This window comes from Sturnus vulgaris, chromosome 5 (assembly GCF_052056855.1).
Source record: "Sturnus vulgaris isolate bStuVul1 chromosome 5, bStuVul1.hap1, whole genome shotgun sequence".
Classification (NCBI taxonomy): domain Eukaryota; kingdom Metazoa; phylum Chordata; class Aves; order Passeriformes; family Sturnidae; genus Sturnus; species Sturnus vulgaris.
In genome coordinates this window covers 68681387-68704488 of record NC_142247.1, presented here as the reverse complement: position 1 = coordinate 68704488, position 23102 = coordinate 68681387, and the positions used below count along the sequence as shown (strand labels likewise).

At 42.0% G+C, this 23102-nt stretch overlaps 1 protein-coding gene across 1 annotated transcript; it reads left to right on the top strand.

The window, feature by feature from the left end:
- The first annotated feature begins 4120 nt into the window (after positions 1–4120).
- DHTKD1 (dehydrogenase E1 and transketolase domain containing 1) lies at positions 4121–23102 on the top strand. Its single transcript, XM_014883073.2, has 17 exons — positions 4121–4291; positions 6066–6221; positions 6689–6900; positions 8537–8731; positions 9037–9306; positions 12352–12523; positions 14049–14247; positions 15087–15399; positions 16487–16571; positions 17181–17320; positions 17691–17841; positions 18779–18885; positions 19167–19331; positions 19713–19795; positions 21342–21511; positions 22032–22117; positions 22556–23102. The coding sequence occupies exons 1-17, from the start codon at positions 4132–4134 to the stop codon at positions 22655–22657; spliced, it is 2766 nt and encodes a 921-aa protein (XP_014738559.2). The 5' UTR covers positions 4121–4131; the 3' UTR covers positions 22658–23102.

Genomic DNA, 23102 nt, shown 5'->3' with positions numbered 1-23102 from the left:
TGTCACCTGCTCCAGGTGACCCTGCCTTGGCAGGGGGTTTGGACTGGATGATCTCTATACGTCCCTTCCAAATCCACCCATTCTGTCATTCTGGGATTCTGTCATTGGGTATGTTTCCTAGTCTAAATTTGGTCTCTCTGCCCTCCTGTCCAGTCACTGTTCCCACAAATCTGAGGATATTTTACAGGGGTGAATTTAGTGGCACAAGTCTCCCAGATTTGTTGGAAACGCTCTCTGCCTGCGCGTCTGGGCATGGCATCACCTCTTGGGCAACTCTGCCTAAGCTGGAAAAAGCTGGCACAGCCAGAGCTGCACTGTGAAAATCTGTTTATTTTACATTTTGAAATCAGGTTCTGACAGAAAGTTTTTCTTTAGTTTGGGAAAGCTTTTACACCCCTCTGGGCTTAGAACAAGCCTTCAGCAATATTGGACTGTGACAGCAGGCACAGGCCTGGGTGTACATAATGAGGTTATTCAGCTGTTAAAGTTTCTTTTTATTCCGAGGCAAGAGTCGGCCTCAACAGAAGACACTGTTTACTGATGCAGAGCTTTAGGTGTGTTCTGCCAACTGGTACAGGACTAGACAGGTTTGTTTGGGTTTTTTTCCAGGCAAGAGCTCTCCTCCCTGCTGTTTAACTTCATTGCTCGTTTTGCAACAATTTTCTGGACAATTTTGAAAGGATGTGCTTGTTAGTGGCACTGCTCACAAAGATCTCATTTGTTTGCCAAAATATCTTAAACTACCAAGTTGGTTAAACTAATTCACTGGAGTAGAGAAGATCCATGGCAGAACATAGTAAAAAGGAGGAGAGAAAATCCATGTTAGTGTTGGCACTTTATTTTCCAAAGGCACCAATCCTTTGGCCTGTCAATGGGTTCCTTTGGATTACTCTTTTTAGGGGGAATTGGGTTAAGTATCAGTGGCACTGGCATTACATCAAGAGATGTTGGCTTATTTTCTTTTGAAGCACAATGTTGCTGCCCTTTCCAAAATGAATAAAAAGCATGATCACTACGGTTTTGAAAGCAAAAGCTCTTTCTGTGTTGATACCACACTCCACATCTACAATTATGTTGGAGCTCTCTTGTAAAGGCCATGCAAGCAAATCTTGTTTCACCTTTGGTACCTCAGAAACCTTTTCTCCTAAAGTACCTATTTCACTTGTGCACATATTAATCAAGCTTTTGTAGTGGTTTACCAAAACCAGGTAGATGTCATTTCCTGAATCTCAGGCATAAAGCACGTCTTTTTTTGTTTTAATTCTTGAAGCTTTCTTCCAAATTTTTTTATATGTTTCCTCAATTACTGCCACCAAACTTGCACACAGTATTCAAATTATGCCAAATACTGGCCTAATGTAGAATCTGTAGGTGTCTTCTATATTTTCTTGTAGCCAAATCCAGCAAATTATCTTCTTTTCCGAGTGAGCGGATATTCACATAATTTTTTTAGACCCATCTGCTTTTTTCTCATGATTTTTGGAGATTACTTATAGCCACTGTTTCCTGGAAAGGAGCTACATTTTAGTGCACATGCTCTTTCGTTGTGTGCAAGCTTTTACCTCATCCTGTTAAAGTAAGTTGTGTTTGCTTATCTCCGTCTTGACTGCGATTCAAAGTAACCTCTTCACCACTTACCTCCAGCTGACAAACTTCATCAGCACTCAAGGTGTGGGCAGCTTTTTTGGGTTGATCTAACTACTAAAGTGGCAAGGGGGATAATTCCTTGAGAAATATTCCCAGTGCTGCTGATTTTCTATTCTGTCAGGTAGTCAGACACTATTTAGTATGTACAGCCTTGGTTTTGGAGCATTTTTAGTGAGAGCATCATGTAGTACTGAATCAACTCGCACAGGAGCCTTCTCTAGGACAGGCTTTGTGCCAGAAGAGCCAGGCTGGGAGAGTCACTTTGCCTACACCCTCAGCAATGGTGTTTCTGCTGGCACAGGTACCACCTTCTCACATTTAGACATGAGCCAAAGTCAACAAAACCTTTCTTTGACCTAGATATAGCCACAGCAATGCTTTTGCCATGTGTAGTCGTGTCCTACACAAGATGATTATGCTGGCAAATCTGCCAAGTACTTTAAATCTTTTAACTGGATTTTGATTCTCATAAAAAATTCACATAAAAATCCTAACAAGTTGATGAGATATAAACATAAACACCTGCTTAGACTTTATTAAACCTTCATTAAGTGAACTTTTATATGCAAACATTCAATTAATTCTCTGAGATCCACATTGTGTAACTGAAACATCTCACTGGAGAAACTGGAAAATTTTTAATGTCAAACCTTTTCCTATCAGTGCTAATTGAGAAATATTCAACTAAGTGCCTATTTGATTCAAAGCAGAACTACATTGATATCTGCTGTTTGACTGGTATTTGCTTAAGAACTGTGGACAAGTATTTCATCATCCTGCAATCTGCCTGCAACATTTGTCTTTTTCCCCAAGCACAGAATGGAAATATTTAACTATATCAATGTTTTCTCCCTTTCCACTGTCAGCTTCAAAAAAAATCACATAATCTTCCAGCATTACATTCAAGGTTCCTTCATTCTAATTTAAAAAATATGAATATGCACAGTCACATTTCTACTATACTTTATTGTATGGGCCACATGTCCACTATTCTTCTGTCACTGTATCCTTTTGCCCTTCTTGCAGCATTAACGGTAATTTTTTTTTTCTCCCAAATTGGGTTTTATAAATATGCATAAACTCAACCATACAGGCCTCAAGGAACAAAAGTGGCCCCTCTGCAAGAACTGTGAATATCATAAAATCCCAGACCAACTGGAGTGTTGGAACTGATTCAGTTCTGAAATCCAGTTCCACCTGTTCCAAAGGCAAATACCATGGATTGAGTTGGACAAAAAATACTCTTTGATTTCCTCGTTGTGAAGGCAACAGGAGCACAACCAAGCATATGGAAAGGAAACTTGCCAGTACTCCGGGCATGCATTAAGACAAAGTTTACAGAATCACAGAAAAGTTGAGATTGGAAGGGACATTTAAAGATCATATGGTGCAACCCCCTGCCATGGGCAGGGACACCTTCCACTATTCCAGGTTGATCAGAGCTCCATCCAAACTGTCCTTGGACACATCCACAGGTGGAGCATCCACAACTTCCCTGTCCAACATGTTCTAGAACCTTACCATGCTCACAGCAAAGAGCATCCTCCTAATACCCAATCTACACTGTCCTGGTTTGAAGCCATTCCTCCTTGTCCTGTCACTACATGCTCTTGTAAAAAATCCATCTCTATATTTTCTTGCACACTCCCTTCATGTACTAGAAGGCTGCAGTTAAGTCACCTGGAAGCTTTCTCTTCTGCAGGCTGAACAATCCCAATTCTCTCAGCCTTTCCTCCTAGGAATGGTGCTCCGTCTCTCTAATCATCTTGGTGGTCTCCTCTGGATTTGCTCTAATAGGTTCATGTCCCTCCTATGCTGAGGGCCCCAGAGCTGGATGCAGCACTGCAGGTGGGGTCTCACTGGAGTAGAGTTGGAAGGGATGTCTGGAGACCATCCAGTCCAACCCCCCTGCCAAGGCAGGGTCACCTGGAGCAGGTGACACAGGAACACATCCAGGTGGGTTGTGAATGTCTCCAGACAGGGAGACTCCACAACATCCCTGAATAGCCTGTCCCAGTGCTCTGCCACTCTCAACGAAAAGTTCTTCCTCGTGTTGAGGTGGAACATTGAGTTTTATTTTATGGCCATTGCTCCTGGTCCTGTCGCTGGGCACTACTGAAAAGAGTCTGGCACCAACTTCTTGGCACCCACCTTTGAGATATTTATATGCATTGAGATCTCCTCCCAGTCTTCTTCAGACTGAACGGGCACAGCTCCCGCAGTCTCTCCTCACAAGAGAGATGCTCCAGAGCCCTCCTCATCTCTGTGGCTCCGCTGGACCCTCTGCAGCAGCTCCTTGTCTCCCTTGTACTGAGGAGCCCAGAACTGGGCACAGCGCTCCAGATTGCCTGGCTGGAGGCCAGAACATCGTATCCTTCTCCTTCCGTTCGGCGCCCGGGAGCCCCTGAGGGCCCCGCTGCGGGCGCCGCCCCCGGGGCTGGGGGCGGGTCCGGGGGCGGTGGCGGCGGCGGGGGCAGCGCGGCCATGGCTATGGCGGCCGCGGCGGGGGCTCGGGCCGTGCGCTGCGCGCTCTGCCGGGGCGGCCCGAGGCGCTGGTACCGCACCGAGCGCGGCGTCTACGGCTACAACCCGCGGAAGGCGGCGGCCGGGCGGGCGGAGGAGCAGCGCGGCGCCGGCAGAGCAGGTCGGACACCCCCGGGGCCGCGGCGGGCAGAGGCAGCGCGGCGGGGCTGCCCCGGAGCGGGGCCCGGGGACGGAGCGGGGGCTGCCCCGGAGCGGGGCCCGGGGATGCAGCGGGCGCTCTGAGGTGTTGCGTGCGTTGTTCCCGGCGGGACAGAGCGCGGAGCAGACCCTCTCCGAGAGCTCTCGGCTGTGGTTTGTGCAAGTCTGGAGTGCCTGGCTCCGCTCCGCGGGCTGTGAGAGGCACCGACTGCTGAAGTTTTCTCAGCGATGGGCTCTCAGAGAGTTCTGCTGCTCATAGAATGACGCGCCTGTCATTTTCCATTTATATCATGGTGCTTGAACCTGCTGAATTGAGGGTGATGAGACACTGAACAGGTTGTCCAGGGAGGTTGTGGATGCCCCAACCCTGACAGTGTTCAAAGCCAAATGGGAGAAAACTTTGAACAGCCTGGTTTAGTGGGAGGTGTCCCTCCCCAAGGCAGAGGGATTGAGATGGGATGGTCGATAAGGTCCCTTCCCACCCCTTAACATCCTAGGATTCCATGACTGAATACAGGTAACTCTCTCCTGTAGCAATCCTATGTTGCTTTTAGCTCCGTTTTACAATGCAGAGATATGATTTCAAGCAGAAAACTCTTCTAGGTAGGAGTGTGGTCCTTGTATTAACTTTACTCTGGTAGGAATTAAACCTTTTGCCCAGAAGCAGGGGTGAAACCAGTTTGTAGCTCCTGGATATCGAGGCCCATCACAAAGTAGTCTCCTTGTTAATGATCAACTTATTTTTATGTAACATTTTAAAAATTCCTTTGAACGGCCTCCTTGCCGAGAGCATTGTGGGCAGTGTTAGCCTTATGTCTGGGTTATGTCCCTCTCTTGTAGACCCCAGTAGAGAAAAGAGCCTGTTTTGAATGGGCTGTGTGATTGTAATGGCTGGAGCAGAGTGTCAGCAATAGAAATATAAGTGTCAGAGAAATATCCTTGTGATATGGTCTGAGAAGTGCATTGTTCTGGAAAACAAAAGCCTTCAGACCCGACTAGTGTCGGTGCTGCATTTTTATCAGGATGAAAAACTCCTCCACATTAGGAATGCTTTATAAGCTGGTTCATGACATTGAGTTGTAGCAGGTTGTGCTTGCAGTATGTTTTATTGTGTGCAGTTTATCAGCCTGGTCTATGGCTGTGGCTCAGTGGCAGTAACGTGTGTGATTTCTCAGTTGGTCATTTCTGCCCATGTCAATAATTTTTACCACATTTGGCTCAGCACATCCTCTTGGCTCCCACAGACAGACTTTGGTTTTTTTGAAGTCATGGGACCTGAATTATTGTAATGAACAAATCCTCCTGTCATTCCAGCAAGGAACAAGGAAGCATAAGTGATAGGATGAGGAGAGAGGAAATAAGACTATACACTGGTAATGTGCTGATCTTGACTTGGACGTACCTGTTTGTAGTGGTTTTGGTTTGGCACTGTTGTAAAGAGATTCGAAGCAAAATAAAGTAGCTTTGCATATGTTTACAGGAGCCTAACCTATGAGGGGACCTGTGGAGGAAATCTAGAGTGTACTTGTTTGAAAATTGGATGGGGAAACAGATGTAGCAGTTTGATGATGGGAGCTGTTGTGGGGTAATAAGGTAGAAACAACTGCATAGAAAGGCTCTCTTTCCAGTCAGAACCTTGATGGTTGCCAGCAGACAAAACATTCATGTGTTGAAACTGTAAATGGATTTAATCTGAGCATGTGTGTGATACTGTTCTGTTTTCTTTTTGGTTTTAGTTGACCATGGTCTTGCTCGTTTAATAACTGCCTACGCTGAACATGGCCACAAAGCGGCCAAAATAAACCCACTGTTTGCTGGCCGAGCCGTTATGAACATGGTACCTGAAATCCAAGAGCTGGCTGAAGTTCTTCAGGGTCCTCTCGTTACTACAGGTGAGTCCACAGCCTTATCACAGCAAATTCTGTTCATGGGTGATTTATTGAGGGGCTGTGGCCTCTGTGGAAGAGTCAGATATTGAGTGGCGGCTCAATCAGCGATGAAAACTGTTGGACAGAAAATTGTCAACATATCTGTTGCAGAAGTCATAGTGTGCAGTGAGAAGTTGCCTTCTAGCATCTTCAGAAATCATGAAATTTTTGTTCTTACAGCTGCTGAAGTTAAACATTAATTTCATGTGTTACTGTAGCAGTCTATGATTTACCATAATACTTAACACCGTAGTGAAGGTTTGAAAGTACAGGGGCAGAAGTCAAGAATTGTCTTTTCTTGGCTCTCTTAGAGCCTTGCTGCAGCCTTAAACAAAGGAAGGGGGTCTCTCTCATTGCTTTATTTTCTCCAAAACAGGTCTTAGTGCTTCCCCCTCTTCCTCCAAAGTGACTAAACATTTATTTCCCACCAGGACTTCTGAACATGGGAAAAGAGGAGGCTTCTGTAGAGGATGTGATGGCTTATCTTGACCATATATACTGCGGGCATATTTCCATAGAAACAAGCCAGCTTCCAACTTTGGAGGAGAGAGAATGGTTTGCTAAAAGGTTTGAAGAGCTAAAGCAAGAAGCATTTACACCTGAAGAGAAAAAGCACTTGTGCAAACTGATGCTGGAATCCCAGGTACTTTGTTCCCTGTTACTGGATTGGAATAGTCATGGAGTCTGTCATGGATCCTTTACTATTCTGGACATGATTCATGCAGAAAAAGAACATTCACTGTCCTGAAAGGCTTTGACAATGTGCAGGAGGAAGAAGTACAAGGTTTTGCCTGAAGCAGTGCAGTGCAGTAATCTCATTGTTGCTGAATTTACTTACCAGCCATTACTGAAATAATGAAGCTATAAACCAATGAATAATCAGTCTTCAAAAGTGAGATACTCTTAGATTAATGATCTGGCAGCTCATATTAAGTGTTACTAAGGGGACCCCAAGGTTGAGCAGAGCTCTGTGAAACCTTGTGCTCTGGCTTAGCTCTTCTGTATTTTCCTCTCACCCTCATGCTGATCTGTTTTACTGTCCTTAAAGTATGCTGTCCCTCAAGGTTTTGGAAGAACAAATCAGAGTTGGACTGAGGTGTTATCATATAGCACTGGCAGATATATTGCTTTTCAGCAAGGAACCTTTGTTCAATGCCTTCTATAAGGAAGTGAAATATTTATGCACTTATGAAATGTATAGAGAAAATTTATTCCAATACTTCTGTACTGTGAAAAGTTTTAATTTTTTCCCCTTTTCTTCCTATGTTATCCAGAAGGATTGAAAGGTAGAAGAGCAGAATCTGTGAAGGTTGGAAAGGTAGAAGAGCAGGATCTGTGAAAGTGTCCCTGTTTCCAGTTTTCCAAGTGGAAGGAGTGTTAAATGTAATATTTACCAGTGACTAAACGGAAGTATATGGCCCACTTTGTATTTTTTGTTGCCTCTTTGGCAGTTAGAGGAACTTGATGGTGATACAGGAGGTTGATATTGGGACCCTGATGTGCTCTACTTTAATTTCAGTACGACTAGAACTATACTAAGAGTATAGAATTTAACCCTGACAGAAAAAAACCTACTTTTGTATGTGATTAGTTTTGTATACATTATTCATGAGAACTGAATATTGCTCAGCTAGCAGTCAGTCAGATCTTTGGGTGTGGCTTAGTCTTCCCTTCTGTTACAGACTTCATTTAGTTTCTGTCTTCAGTTGCAAAAACTGAAGAAATTTCCAATGCTTCAAAACTTGGACTCTTGTTAGAGCTTTCTAGGAGGAGGTGAATGGAGTGAAATGAAATGAAAATTAAGTAAATACAGATTCATTTATTTTTATTGTCTCAAGCATTCTGCCTATATAATAAGGACTGTGCCTAATGTAAATCAGAATGAAACACTGCTTTGCTAGCACTTGTATCTCAAGAACATTATGATTTATACTGTAAAAGAACACCATTTCTAAATTTCCACTTTTTTGCCTAAAACAGGTAAACTACCAAGGAATTTGTAAATTAGTCTGGTGTTACAGTTCTTCTTGAAGCACCTTCCATGTGAGACAGAGAAAGTTTGGTCCTCAGTGCAACATTTTTCTGCTTAGAGCTGATTTTTTATAGTCATCATAGCTTCTGTTCTCAGACTGTGTGGGTGGAGAGTGAGCTGAGACTTTCCAGGGGTATGTTTAGATTTATATGCCTCAAGGGTATAAACATAAATTGTATTTCAATTTTATAAACAGAAGGCTGCTGCTTAAAATAGCATAATACTGAAGTTGTCCTGTTTTTAATAGGAGTTTGATCACTTCTTGGCCACCAAGTTTGCCACAGTGAAGCGTTATGGTGGTGAAGGAGCAGAGAGCATGATGGGCTTCTTCCATGAGCTGTTCAAGATGTGTTCCTACAGCGGGGTCACGGATATCATCATTGGAATGCCTCATCGGGGAAGGCTTAATCTGCTCGCTGGCTTGCTTCAGCTTCCTCCTGAGGTAAGGGATTTATATCTCATGGGCAGCTGCCTGGTTTATTTGCAGTAAAAAAACCCCAAAAAAATGTAAAGTTTGCCGTGCTGTAAATGCTGGAGCAATAAAATGTTACCTGTGTGAGAGTGTTCTCCCTTCCTATCAGCACTTCAGTGAACTGTCTGCAGGAGACTGCTAGAAGAGCTCTAATGAAGGGTTTATATGCTGTTACTTAGAAGCATCCTTGCAATTTCAGGAGTAGGAGAGTGTTTTACTTTCAACATGTCAGTGAATCAGAAAAGGGTTTTAACCAAATCTGTATTTCCATGCAGCTCATGTTCCGCAAGATGCGTGGTTTGAGTGAGTTTCCAGAGAATTCAGCAGCCATTGGGGACGTTCTCTCCCACCTGACTTCTTCTGTAGATCTGGACTTTGGCTCCCACAGACCTGTGCACGTCACCTTGCTCCCCAACCCCTCACACTTAGAAGCCATCAACCCAGTGGCTGTGGGCAAGACACGGGCCAGGCAACAGACTCTGCTTGATGGTGATTATTCCCTAGAGAGTTCTGCACAGCCTGGGGACAAAGTTATTTGCCTGCAGGTATTTTGCTTAGATATTATATTTCATATTTGTAAGACTTGCTGGACTGGAATGTGAACAGTAATGTACATGGAAATATCAAACAAAATTGGGTTAATGTATGATGTCAAGAGCTGGGATCTTCTTTATGGGGAAAGAGGAGGGCAAGGAAGATTTCCAGGTGGTGATACTGGCATTTAAATAATTGCACTTCTAAGATTTCTGAATAACTGATTCTGATACCTCCCTTTATTTGAATAATATTCTGCATTGAGAGCCATATGTGCCTTTCCTCACTTTTGCATTTAAACTGCCACTGGAAGCCTTCTTTCAAGTTAATGAGTTGGATAAGAGCTGTCAACAAGGCTGCAAAATGTTCAGGAGGATTTAGAATTTTGTCATGATACTGTTGAAGACTGCTGGAATTAGTTTTTACTCCTTGAACTGACTTGTATAGCTGTAGAAGCAATCCTAAACAATTCCTTGATAAATTTTCTTCTCTTGCATTGAGTTCAACTTGGAAAAACAAGTGAGTTGAACTCTTAACATTTTAAAGCCAGGACTAAAAACAAATGTTCTGCAAAGTGTAACAAACATGGAGGAAGTCACTTGTAGAAGTGAAAACGTATTTCAGTTAAAAAAGTGTTTTGGTGTTGTCTGGAAGGGTGCAGATATTGTGAAAAGCAGACATGAGAATACAAAATATTTTGGGAAAGTTTGGGTTCTTAGTTTTTTATTTAAAAAGAAATCTTTAGAGCTTGCAAGTATAGCCAACTTTTGCTGCCCAGGGTGTCTCCATCTTTCAGTGCAGTTAAGTCTTAGTTTGAGAAGATGCTATTGTTTCTTTGTCATAACGGTAGATCTTCACCATGTAGTAATGAAAGTACTATGACTCTTTAAACAAAGATTCTTCAGGATAAAAGGACTCTCCTTATCCAAGAAAAAATTCACTTCTTAGGATTTGTATGGGTAAGTGGTAGGGAGGATTGCATAGCAGAGAAGAGAAACATTTGATTCTGTGCTGAGCACCTCCCTGTTAGGAAACTGATTCAAAGTATTCCTAAAAGGAAGAAAATGTATAATGTAACCTGACCGTCATTACTTGTGATTGTGTCTTTAAGAGGTACACAAGTGAGGTTGAAAACAGGCAAATTTTTAGTTGTAACTGTTAACTGTTCTCATTCAGCTAATTGAAAAGAAAGAGAAAAATCAGTGTGTTCAGATGGTTCAGAATCTTCATTTGGGAGTTTGTCTTTGAACTTTCTGTTTTTACAGTGCTTTCTCTTGAGAATTCTAAGTGTAGACACTGAACTCTGAATTGAGGTTTATACTGGCAGTTTTTCTTCCACAAGCCTCAGTGCCAGAACTTGAGGAGAGAATGAGTAAAGATGAGTTAAGGTGGCATTGTCACTGGTGAGCTTCATTGTCCAGGGTCTGAAGGTCTTCTTTTCTGGAACTTCAATGTGGTCAGAATTTTTTAGGATTATAAACTCTTCTTGGTTAACTACCACGGACATCTCTGCAATATTTAATTGTCCATCTCTGCTGGAGAGTGGTTTATTTTTCACCTTCTCACATACCTTAACTCCAGTTCCTGGACATCACACAACTACGATGTTTATGAATTGAAATCAAATCTGAGAGTAAGATCTCCCAGAAATAAATTCCACCCTCAGGGACACTGTTTGGTGAATTAAACTTGATGATAACCTTGCTTTTAGCTTTTTGCTAATGCAGCCTAGAGAAAAATGTGCCCTAGCAAAAACTGTCTCCATGTTTTTGGTAGAATGGGTAAAATCCTACCTGCACCACCAGAATTGAATCCTCTGAGGTTTGAGATACATATGAACAGTTTTGTGTAGTTGGATAGTCACACTATCTTTAGGCTTTAATGCTTTGGGATGTGTTAAAGGCCATAAAGTTTTCTCAGATGTTTTAGGGTCTTCACTCAAATACTATCACCGAGATATGTAGCCTTCTTAGGCAGCAGAAGAAACCAGGAAGGAAAGGTGAAAACCCAACACTTCAGGAACAAGTGTGGCATGGTAAGGGATAGAGTGGGGACGCTGGCTTGTCTCTCTTGCAGTAGTTACCTTTGTTTTACTGTGATACCTCTCAAAAATCTTTATTAGAATGGTATAAAACTCAGTGCTGCCGTTTCATTGGTTGATTGCACTTTTGTTATCTTGGTGTACTTGTAGAAGTCCCTTAAGACTTAAAACTGTTATTCCATAGCTAGAAAGTAGAACTGTCATTTGGTTTCAATAAGGAAGTACATCAGTCTGCATAGTGACTTTGATCTGCAAATGATTGATTCTGCATTCTGAGAAAGCTCTGATCATATTCATTGGAGAACTGTCTCCAATTTCAAAACATTGAAATGTTAGATGATATTCACTCCAGTACCTCTAGCCTTTTTTTGAAACCTGGGTTGGATATCACAGTATTCTCCCTTCCCCTTCCAAACTATTTTTTCTTTGCAACATTTATTTGCTATTGCTATTTTGAAATGTAACTAAGAAGGTAACTTGGGTTTTATTTCCTTCTGAAAGTTTTTCTTTGTTTTTGAGTGCTTTTATTTGGTTCAGTTTCCACTTGTTTTTCTGTTCTTGTCTGTTTGATAAGGTGGAAATGGGCAGAAGTCCCAGTTCACCAGCATTCAGCTTCAGCAGAGGTGTAATGAATGCTGTGATGAGTGGCTCCCTTTGTTCAGGGGTCAGTGGCTTGCCTCTGATTGCTGCAGCTCTGCCATAGCCAGGAAACTTGCAATAACCTGGACACTGGTGGGTCAATTTTAAGAGATTATAGGTCAGTTCCAGGTAGGGATTACATCAGGCATTCATGTACATATGTTGGCTGCTATGACTTTGTGTAAGTGATAAGGCTACATAAACTCTTAAGTCATGGAAACAGTATTCTGAGAGGGATTAAGAAGTGGGTCCAGCTCGAACTGTATCTGTTCCAGGTAACCAGTTTAGAAAGTCTTACTTAATGAGTTATGGTTTTGATCTTGCTGTTTCTCCAATGTTTCCTAATGAGACTTTTCCATCTTCTTTCCTGATGTAGGTTCATGGCGATGCTGCTTTCTCTGGGCAAGGGGTTGTTCCAGAAACACTGACCCTCTCTAATCTACCACATTTCAGAGTTGGTGGGAGCATCCATTTGATTGTTAATAACCAGCTGGGCTATACCACTCCTCCAGAGCGAGGAAGGTCGTCTCTGTACTGCAGTGACATTGGTAGGTGGGGTTGAATCACAAGGAAGATTGCCTGTTGTGTCAGAAAGGATTTTTAACTCCAGTGTAAGCTGTGCAATGGATTTTTTTATAGCAACTGCCTATCAGGTCTGGGGAGAGATTATTATAACTCCAATTTAATGGTAGAGTAGGAATTAAAATTATTATTATTCCCTCCTACTAGCAACAATTCATATGCTAAAAATATGCCCTCCCCTATCTTTATGGCAAAGACTAAATATCAAGGGAAAATCTTGTCACATTTTATGGGATGTGATAAAATAATTGCAAGATTTCTGTGAAGTCTTTATAACTCAGTTTCTGTCATATTATTGACAGCTTTTAAAAAGGTATTGCAATGGAGTATATAATAGATTTATTTTAAATATACCTTGTTAACTTTCATAAAAATCATCACAGCGTGTATTCTGAGCAATATTTTTAGGTCAGATACTCCTCCATTTTTGCTGTTTTGTTTGTTGTCATGTGAGCCTGTTGAGCTTTCAGTTTAAAGATTAAGCTCAAGACCTTTCTATGCCTGAACTGAAAGCTTTGTTTTGGACTAATCTTTCTTAGTGATAAACAGATTAATTATCAGTAACATCAGAGACATAGTGGTTAGTTATCTTGTATATATCTCCTATAAGTAAAAGCATACTTTTGTATGCTTTTGACCTAACATCAAGTGTTTGTCTTATGGTTTCATCAAACCAAACAAGTAGATTAATTAAATCTGATAATGTAGATAGCATGTGTTTTTACTGTTTTCCCTGGGCTGGTTTTGAGTTGTGCATTGTTTTTGTTTGGGTTTGGGTTTTTGCCTCCATCCTTAGTTTTCCTTTCTTCTTACCTGTTAGTGAGAAGTGGCTGAGTTTTAGTATTATGTTATGTAGCTGAGCTTTAGTATTTTGTTAGGGAGGGAAACTTAATATGAGCCAGGAATGGCTGAAGTATCTTAGTTTCCCAGAATTTGGACAGATAAAGTACAAAAGGAGCACTGTTCCTTGCAGACAAATTGTCATACAGGAGAGGGGGTTAAGATATTGAAATTTTACTGTGTTTTCCTTAATGAAGAGATTTTTCTGCCTGGAGGAGCAGTGGACAGAATGATACTCCCTACTAATAAGGGAGAAAGTTTAGCCTGTATGAATTCATAGTAGTGATAGCTTAGGACAAGAAGGAAAAAAAACTCAATTTCTGCTTGAAAGAGAAGCAATCAAGTAGTTCTCTCCCAGCTCCTGTACACTACCAGATTAATATGATGCAGGAACTGTATATAAAAAGTCCTCTGGAAGCAAAGTGCTTGTAAAGAAGTTACAAATACAACAGGTTGGGCTAATTGCATGTTCTCTCAGGCAAGACTCCTTTCCTTACCCCAGCTCTCATGGCAAAGAACATCTTTTTTTGATTTGTTTTCATTATACCTACTTCACATGGGTTGTCTGTAGTTTCAGCAGAGCAGGTGTGTGTCTGCTTTCTTTGGAAGGGGTTGTGTGTGATTGCTGTTGCGTTTTGAATCCCTGGGCAGGTAAAATCGTTGGATGTGCAGTTATCCATGTGAACGGGGATGATCCTGAGGAAGTTGTCCGTGCCACACGACTGGCTGTGGAGTACCAGCGCCAGTTCCGCAGGGATGTCATCGTGGACTTGCTGTGCTACAGGCAGTGGGGCCACAATGAGCTTGATGAGCCCTTCTTCACCAACCCCAGCATGTACAAAATCATCAGGTAAGGGTTGCAACACCTCAGGTCTTGCTGCTGAAACAGAAATCTCTGTATGAGATCCTTTGACATATCCACAGGTTTTTATGTAAGGTGCAGCTACACTGTCAGCAGCCCTTGACTACAGTATGAGTCTTATAATATATTAATGAGCAGACATTACTGTTGGCTCTTGAATGTGTGACTTGGTGTTTTTTGGAGAACAATCTTCGACACAGCTCTTGGATTTCAAATTTGTGACCCCTGGTAGTCAGAGGGCAAAGTTGCTTTCTGTGTGCCAAGGGGAAGCATGCATGATGTGGGAGAATGGACAAGAAGCCAGTGTGATGTTTGTCTTGTCTTTGCCTGGTCCTGCTGCTTCCAATGGCGACTCATTTTTATAAGCACTTAAATCTATTCAGATTCCATCCTTATCCCCGAAGAAAAACACACAAAATTTCACTTGCCAGTGAATTCTGGTATTTTTGGAGAAATGTTCATGGAATGGTTGCTTGAATTCTCTCCAATGCGGAAATCCTACTGTGAGTTTCTCTGAAGAAAATATGCACGGTAGCACAGAGGGGGTTTTGAGTTGTTTTTACCTGAATTGCCACCTATAGCACTTTTTCTTTCACTTTTTTAATAAAGGACCATAAGACACATCTGTAACAGAACTGTATCTTTCTGAAAATGCCAGGAAAGTGAACTTTCATGCAAATAAACATAATTTATATTTATATAAATAAAGGACACAGTTTACATGAGTTTTCCATGGTACCTGACTGTAGTAAGGTGGTATTTCCTTGTTCTCCTGTGACACTGTTTTTAGGCTTAATATCTACATGGTTTGCTTCCCTCCCTGGCAGATCCCGTAAGAGTATCCCGGACACTTACGCTGAACACCTCCTGGCTGCTGGGCTCATGACTGAGGCTGAAGTGTCTGAAATAAAAACCACCTACTATTCTAAGCTGAATGATCACCTTGCCAACATGACTTCGTACAATCCACCTCCTACCAACCTGCAGGCTCACTGGAAAGGCTTCGTGGAGCCTTCTGCCAGAATCACCACCTGGGACACGGGCATGCCTGTGCCTCTCCTGCAGTTCATTGGAGTCAAGTCTGTGGAGGTGCCTGAAGAGCTCCAGATGCACAGCCATCTCCTGAAGACCTATGCACAGGTGAGTAGAGCATCATGATACTTCTGATCCCATGGCTCAAAGGTACAACCTGTTACAGGAAAAGGTCTAAACACAGTTAGAGAATAGCATGGTATTCTCTAGGAAAAACAGCTCACTCTCTTTCAAGGCTGAGATGATGCCATTTTTTCTCCAGTTTTGAAGAAAGACTTCTTCCCCCATGTACTTTAGTTTGTTATTTCAACAATGTTTTATTGCAATGAAGGAAAAAGCTTATAGAAAATACAGCTACTTATTCTTACAAATAGAAAAAAACTATTATGATAACTTACTAACATTTATATAGCTGATAATTAGAATGAGTACTTTGTGAAGGAATGACTCAGGAGCCTGACAATAGTGTACACAGTTTCTAAAGCCTGTGGTGAGTGTTTTATGACATATATATATAAACACTAGACAACATGTGGCCAAGTTTGACAGTCAGGGTTTGATAGTTCCAAAGTTGGTGTTTGGTTTGGATCAGTTTAGGATTTGTGAATATTTCCCTTTGATAGATAATGAGTGTGTGCAGGTGTCTGCTTGGCAGCCAGAGAGAGGCTGTGAGCTGAGTATTTCAAGACTGATGTTTTTGTCTTCCCAGCCCAAGGCAAGAACTCCACAGCTCAGTTTGATCATTTGTCTGCAGTTCTGCAGGCCAGAACAGGGAAGAGTTCTGGAGACTGAAATACTTGCACCTGGTACCTTTCATCACTGCTAACCAGACAGACCAGCAGTCTGTCAAGATTACACTCTGTGCTTGCTAAGATTTTTAATATATTTTTTATTTTTAATATTTTTAAAATTTTAAAAAATATATTTTATAAATATTTTTTCAGACTAGGATTAATTCATCAGTCCACAGTTTGTTGGCTGGGAGGTGATCACCAATGGTTCAGGCAACCTTCTTCAGGATGTGCTGAAATAAGACACTGTATTCTAATGCAGCCTAGGCTGGCTGCAGGAATGCAGCATTTCTCTCTGTAGTGTGTTGGCTTTTTCCTAGCTTCTAATATTAGTCTGTGCTACCAAAGAGCTACAGATGGGAAAAGACAAAGTAGTAATTTTTTCTTGTTCTTTATTTACTTAGTCAAGAGTTCAAAAAATGGAGGAAGGAAAAAAGCTGGACTGGGCGACAGCTGAAACTTTAGCATTTGGTTCTCTGCTGAGCCAAGGTAAGAGGCAACTAGACAGCAGACAGTAAAATATTTTTGCTTTAATGTCAATAAAGGATAACATTAGATTTCTTAGGCATTTCTAAGTAAAAAGATTGCTATGATGTATTCATTTGACAATTTGTATGGTCTAAGATAAGGTAAATATGAATCCATTGTGTCACTAATATTTGTAGACTGAGTCTTAAATATCTTCAAAGAACTGTAGCTCCCTCTCACTCCCCAAAAACATTTGTGCATAGAGCTGAGCACATGAGCAGTGCAGCTGACAGCAGTGGGGCTCCCAAGTACTTTGTGTGCTTCATGCTACTATTTCTTCTCCCTCCTCTCTAGGCTGCATTCAAATCTCCATTTACATATGATAGAGAATCTATCTTTTTTTTTTGCACTTTTTTTTTTTGCAGTTTGCTTCAGTAAATTGAACCATTTTACCCAAAATAATGTCAGAACATCTGTGTGTTTGAGAGTTGGAGCTGTTGCTGGTTAAGAATTGCATCTCAGATTTGATGTTGCTGATAAGGGGAAATCCAAAAAGAGATAGAATTATTTCCTGCATGTTTTCTTTTTACATGACTTGCTGATCTGGTGTTGTGTTTATTGCTTGGCAAGGGTTTAATATCAGACTAAGTGGACAGGATGTTGGCAGAGGGACCTTCAGCCAACGACACGCGATGTTGGTTTGCCAAGAGACAGACGATACCTACATTCCTCTGAATCACATGTCCCCAGACCAGAAGGGTTTCCTAGAGGTAGGTTCTGTGGCCCACAAGACCACCTTCTTTAAATGATGCTGAAACAATGCATTTGTTGAAGCTGCTGAGATATATGTAGGCATAGTATATGTTCTGGAAGACCCAGATACAGGGACGTAAAAATTGTCAGGGCATCCCTATTCTTTGTCGTTACAAATTACAGCTTTAACAAGGGGGTGTGCTTTTCCTTGAGAGAGCCAATATTATTTTGTTCCCCTCAGTGCCTTCATTCAAAAGCAAAAAATCAGTGCCTATCAATTGTCTTTAGGAATGTGTGTCCCCAGCACTGATTGCCTGGTTCCAACACTTCTTAACCCTTAATTGTCTTCTTTCTTATCCACCTCTCCCAACAATTTCCTTTTGTTAGGTGAGTAACAGTCCCTTGTCTGAAGAAGCTGTGCTTGGTTTTGAATATGGAATGAGTATTGAGAGCCCCAAGTTACTGCCAATTTGGGAAGCTCAATTTGGAGACTTCTTTAATGGAGCCCAGATAATATTTGACACTTTCATCTCTGGAGGTGAGTGTACAAGGAACTAATATATTTAAGAGTAAATCTTTTGTATTATGCACATTCTTAGAAAATCCTTCCTCTTTCAAGTAAAAGGGCAGTATGTTGTGCAAAGAATTCTGTTTTCTCAAGGAGCCATATGAGCTTGCCTGTGAGGTCTTGACTTCTGTGCAGCTTTGCTCTGAAGACAGTGCATCTAAAATGAAAAACTCTTTAGCAGAGTACAGTCATTACAAAAGAACAATTAATTATACTAATGGTCCTTCTTCCCCCACATGTATTTTACTCTGTATATATATGGCTGATAGCTTTATAGGCTGTACCTTTCCTTTGTGAAGCATCTGAAAAATTCCTGAAGCAATAGAGAAGGAAAATAGTGATAACTTAGAAGAAACAAACAATAAACCCCACAACAACACCTTACTAAGTTTGACTCTAATGTGTTTTCTGAGTGCTCAGATATAAAACCTCTGTAGTCATAGATGGAAATTCAGAGGCCCTCTTACCCCACCCACATGTATTTGAAGCTGGATACAGATACCTTCTGGATTTGGCTGTAATCTCTTGTATAGTGCAGGAGGTTTGGCAGAGCTCAGGGGTACAAGCATTGCTGTGTTAGCCAGGACTGGCTCACAGGATGCTGCTGGGATCATACCTGCAGAGATGAAGTTTTAATATTTCACTGTATCATGTGCTCTGTGTGGAGACTTAAGTCTTCTGGGAGCCCAGAGCTACCTGATGACTTCAGAAACTTCAGATCACCTTACATGTGTTATTTCACTGTAATGAACCTCAGGGCAAAATGCCAGCAGCATGTTTCAGGCTTGCATTTAAAGACATGGAAATTGGCTATTCTTTTTCCTGAGCAGTTTGTGCAAAGTAATGTGTTCTGTGGCTTTATGTTCTGTGGAAATCATCCTTTCCTTCCTCCTCATTCTGTTTCTAGGTGAGGCTAAATGGCTTCTGCAGAGTGGGATAGTAATTCTCCTTCCCCATGGCTATGATGGTGCAGGCCCTGAGCACTCGTCCTGCCGGATGGAGCGGTTCTTACAGGTACCCAGCACACCTCTCAGGGTCACACATCCCCAGCACAGCACTGGCAGGCAGTGCTCTGGGAGCTGTGCTGCAATGTGCTCAATGGAGACACTTCTGACACAATCTTACCAATTAAATGCTAAACCAATTTCTTCTCTGAAGTCGTTCCTCTCTTGAATTTGGATATTTACTAATCTTTTCCTATACAGGTCAATGTGCCTTGTGTGCCTGGATTCTTTCTTGCATATTGGTCTCACTGCTTGCTTTTGACAAGGTATTGCTGTGTTCCCCCTGTACAGATGTGTGACAGCTCAGAAGAGGGAGTTGATGGTGACCAAGTGAACATGTCAGTTGTTCATCCCACCACCCCAGCACAGTATTTCCATTTACTCCGGCGGCAAATGGTCCGAAACTTCAGGAAACCTCTCATTGTTGCTTCTCCCAAAGTGTTACTCAGGCTCCCAGTAAGCTGAAAAATGTCCTTCCTCTTTCTTTTTTCTTTTTTTCTCCTCTTTATCCTCTTTTGTTTTCTTTTCCCTTTTTCTTTTCTGTCTGTGTTCTCTGATTGCTGTTTTGGGGTCAAATCAGTGGAATTTTGCCTGTATGGGGCCAAACAGGTTGAGAATTAAAGCTTGGTGGAGGTGAGCTAGAAGTAGGGTTAATTCCTGGCTTGAAGGTGTTCTCGGGAAGCTTATTATCCCACTTTTCACTGGGAATAGGAATATGAGGGAGTGGGAAGACTGTGTATTTTGTACTTACCAAAACTTTGTCTCAGTATTCTTTCTGGCTCTGGCCTGAGAGAAAAGCAGCAAGATTTGGTGACTTCCAACTCTTCCCCCATGTAGGCTGCTGTATCAAGTTTTGAAGAAATGGCCCCAGGGACAACATTCAAGCCTGTCATTGGTGACTCCTCGGTGGATCCTAAAAGGTAGCTCTGCTTTCTTAGAGGAGAAGCTCTAATGAGATGTCCTGTCCCTTTCTCCTACCCAACAGCTCAAATTTGAGGTGACAGGAAAGAGGCGACTTGGAGGGGAAAATATTTTATGGTAGGCTACTGTGGTTAGTTTTACTTCCTGTCCTTTTCCTCTGGTAATTGTTGGTAGTTACCACATCTGCCTGCAAAACAGTGAAATGTTTACGCTGTCACCCCTTGGCCTCACAGGGAGTTTGTGACTAATTACCAACCTGATGGGTCCTATTCTGCACCGTGTCCATTAGCTGACACTCACTGGAGCAGCATCATGACATGAATGATAAAATCAGATCTGTTTAGGTTGGAAAAGACCCTTAAGATTCATCAAGTCCAATGTTAGCCCACCACTAAATCATGTCCCAAATGTCACATCTAGACATTTAAATACCTCCAGGATGGTGATTCACCACTGCCTTGGGAGGCCTGTTTGAGTGCTTGACCTTTTCAGTGAAGAAATTTTTCCTAACATCCAATCTAAACCTCGTCTGATGCAACTTGAAGCTGTTGCCTCTTGTCCTATTGTGTGTTACCTGAGAGAAGAGATGGACTCTCACCTGGCTACAACCTGCCAAGGAGTTGTAGAGAATGAAAAGACACCTCCTGAGCCTCCTTTTCCCCAGGCTGAGTCCCCCAGCTCCCTCAGCTGCTTCTCACTGGACTTGTGCTCCAGGCCCTTCACCGGTTCCATTCCCTTCTTTGGACAGGCTCCAGCACCTCAATATCTTTCTTGTCGTGGGTGGCCCAAAACTGAATCCAGAATTTTTGTTCTGGGGCTGAAATGCCTGAGCTGATGAGGTGGGACAATAATAAAGTGTGTGTACATCTCTCTCTCTTCAGATATTACAGTAAATCCTGTTCAAAATGACCAATTCAGCCTTAATTTTTTTCCCTTTATCTGCTCCTTGCCCAAGTAGTACCCACATCTGAGCCTCTTTCCTCTTTGCTTCCTGACCCTCAATCAAAAGGTTGGGTGTACCTTAGCATCTTGGGTTTTTTATGTGGGATGGTGTGGCACAAAGGGTGTAGTTTATCTCATTGCTTTTTCCAGTAAGATTAGGCAGTCAAGACCTCTGTGACTGCTGGAGGGTGTAGTGTCTCTCCAGCAGGCAGTCCTGCTTTGGCACAGCAGGGAATTGTCCTCTGGAGGGTCTTCTCTCCCTCTGGTTTATTTTCTACAGAGAGTTCAGAGATGACTAGCTTTGACTGGGTGTTCAATTTTTAATAGTCAAAGCTAAGAGAGATCAATCCCATTGTAAGGTAACTTTCCCAGAATTACTAAAGAAACATGACCTCTGGCATACTGTGCCCAAAGGTTAGTTTGCCAACTGTTGGAGGGAATGGGAGGGACGGGAAGGCAAAGAAAAGATGGTCTAGGGAAACAATTTAGCTTTTTGAAGTTGTCTTTGAAGTTTGACTGGTTTTTTTATTTGGAAGTGTGAAGCTGTTCTGCATCAAGTTTCTGTAAAACTAAACTAAACTTGGAAACATTCTTTTTTTTTAGTGTCACCCAAGTGGTGCTGTGTTCTGGAAAGCATTATTATGCTCTGGTGAAGCAAAGAGAAACTCTGGGAGAGAAGCAGCACAGCACAGCTATTCTGAGACTTGAAGAGCTCTGTCCTTTCCCCCTGGAAGCTTTACAGCAAGAGTTGAGCAAATACAGTCATGCAAAAGGTCAGCCAGGCTTCTACCTTTGTATTTCTAGTCTCTTTGAAGTACTGAACTCAATCTGTTGCCTACCTTTTAAGATGAAGAGCTGTAGTGGCTTTTTCCTCTTTGTTCTCCCCCTCATACATCCAAGTGTTTCTAGAGTGGGATGTTTCAGAAATGTTTATCACTAGTGTTAAAAGAACTCTTTTTTTCTGCTATTGTTAGCTTCCAAGAAGCAGCCCTGAAAATCAAAGCAATGCATTTGAGATACTTTTTGTATTGGTCTTTGCAGTCCAGTCCTTTTAGTAGCTTTTGAAAACAGCAGTAGAAAAGCAGAATATACAAACTATGCCCTAATGGTGGACATACTTTGGGTTTGAATTCAGTTCTGACCTGCAAGGGAATTGCGTCTGGCATGCCTTCATTTCAGAGATAGTGCCAAGACAAAAAAACTGAAGATGCTACAAAAACAAAACACTGATTTTCTTTCTCTGCTGAAAAGATAAATGTATATGTTTGTTATGTACCCTTATCCTTCCTTTAGTCTTCATCTGGAGTCAGGAAGAACCACAGAACATGGGTCCATGGTCCTTTGTGTCTCCACGGTTTGAAAAGCAGCTGGGGCTTAAGGTAAGATGTCCCCAGGGTGTTTTAGTCTTTAAAATGAAGTCGTCCTTGAATGCAAAATTCTGTGGTGCGTACAACAAAAAACCTAATCCTGATGCCTAAACCAAAAGTGTGTTCTAATTTCAGCTACTTCTGCTCTTTATAGCACCATTGGTAAAGAGCAGGACTGGAGCTTTATTTTACATGGTGTTCAAAGTAGACAGGATAATGAAAGATCCCAGGTAGGATAGTAGGAGGAGAATGCAAAAGTGCCATTTGCTCTGGCAGGTCATGCACTATAATGTCCTTGGAGCCATGGTCTTTGGGAGATGGGGGATAACTTCCTGCATTATTTCCAGCTGGGACTGCCCAGTTCTCTGACAGCAGATATCACAGTGGCATCAGGACCTCGAGATGTGATTCTGTCCTTCATTAATCATTTCCCCACAACTCAAATTTCAGCTCCGTCTTGTGAGCAGACCTCCTCTACCAGCCCCAGCAGTTGGCATTGGAACCCTCCACAACAAGCAGCAGGAAGATGTTCTGACTCACACATTTATCTAAGTTTTCAATGGATGGACTGCTCCTGATACCAGTCATGTTTAGTGCCTCCTCCTGTGAAGAACAAAAGCCAGATCCTTAAGACTCTTAGTTCTCCAAAATGGGGAAAAACAAAAAAAAAAAGTGAAATAAGTTTGGTAATGATGAAGCAATTTGTTTCCTGTTGGGGAATACCTAACAATGAGAAGTGCCTGTTACTCCTGATACTTCTTGTTCTCTTACATGATTTTCTACAAAATGTCTTTATAGTTAAAAATCCAGTCCAGGGGACAGATTGGTGAGGTCACTGTGGAATACCTTATGTCTGCTGCTTATTTGCACATGACAGTTTCCTGGGATGGTGCATGTGTGGAAACAAGTTCTATTTCTTCTGTTTCCAAAGAAGTGTTAGTACTGCTTGATCAAATAAATGCTTCCCCGTGCCTGGGAATGAGCCATTTCTATAGCA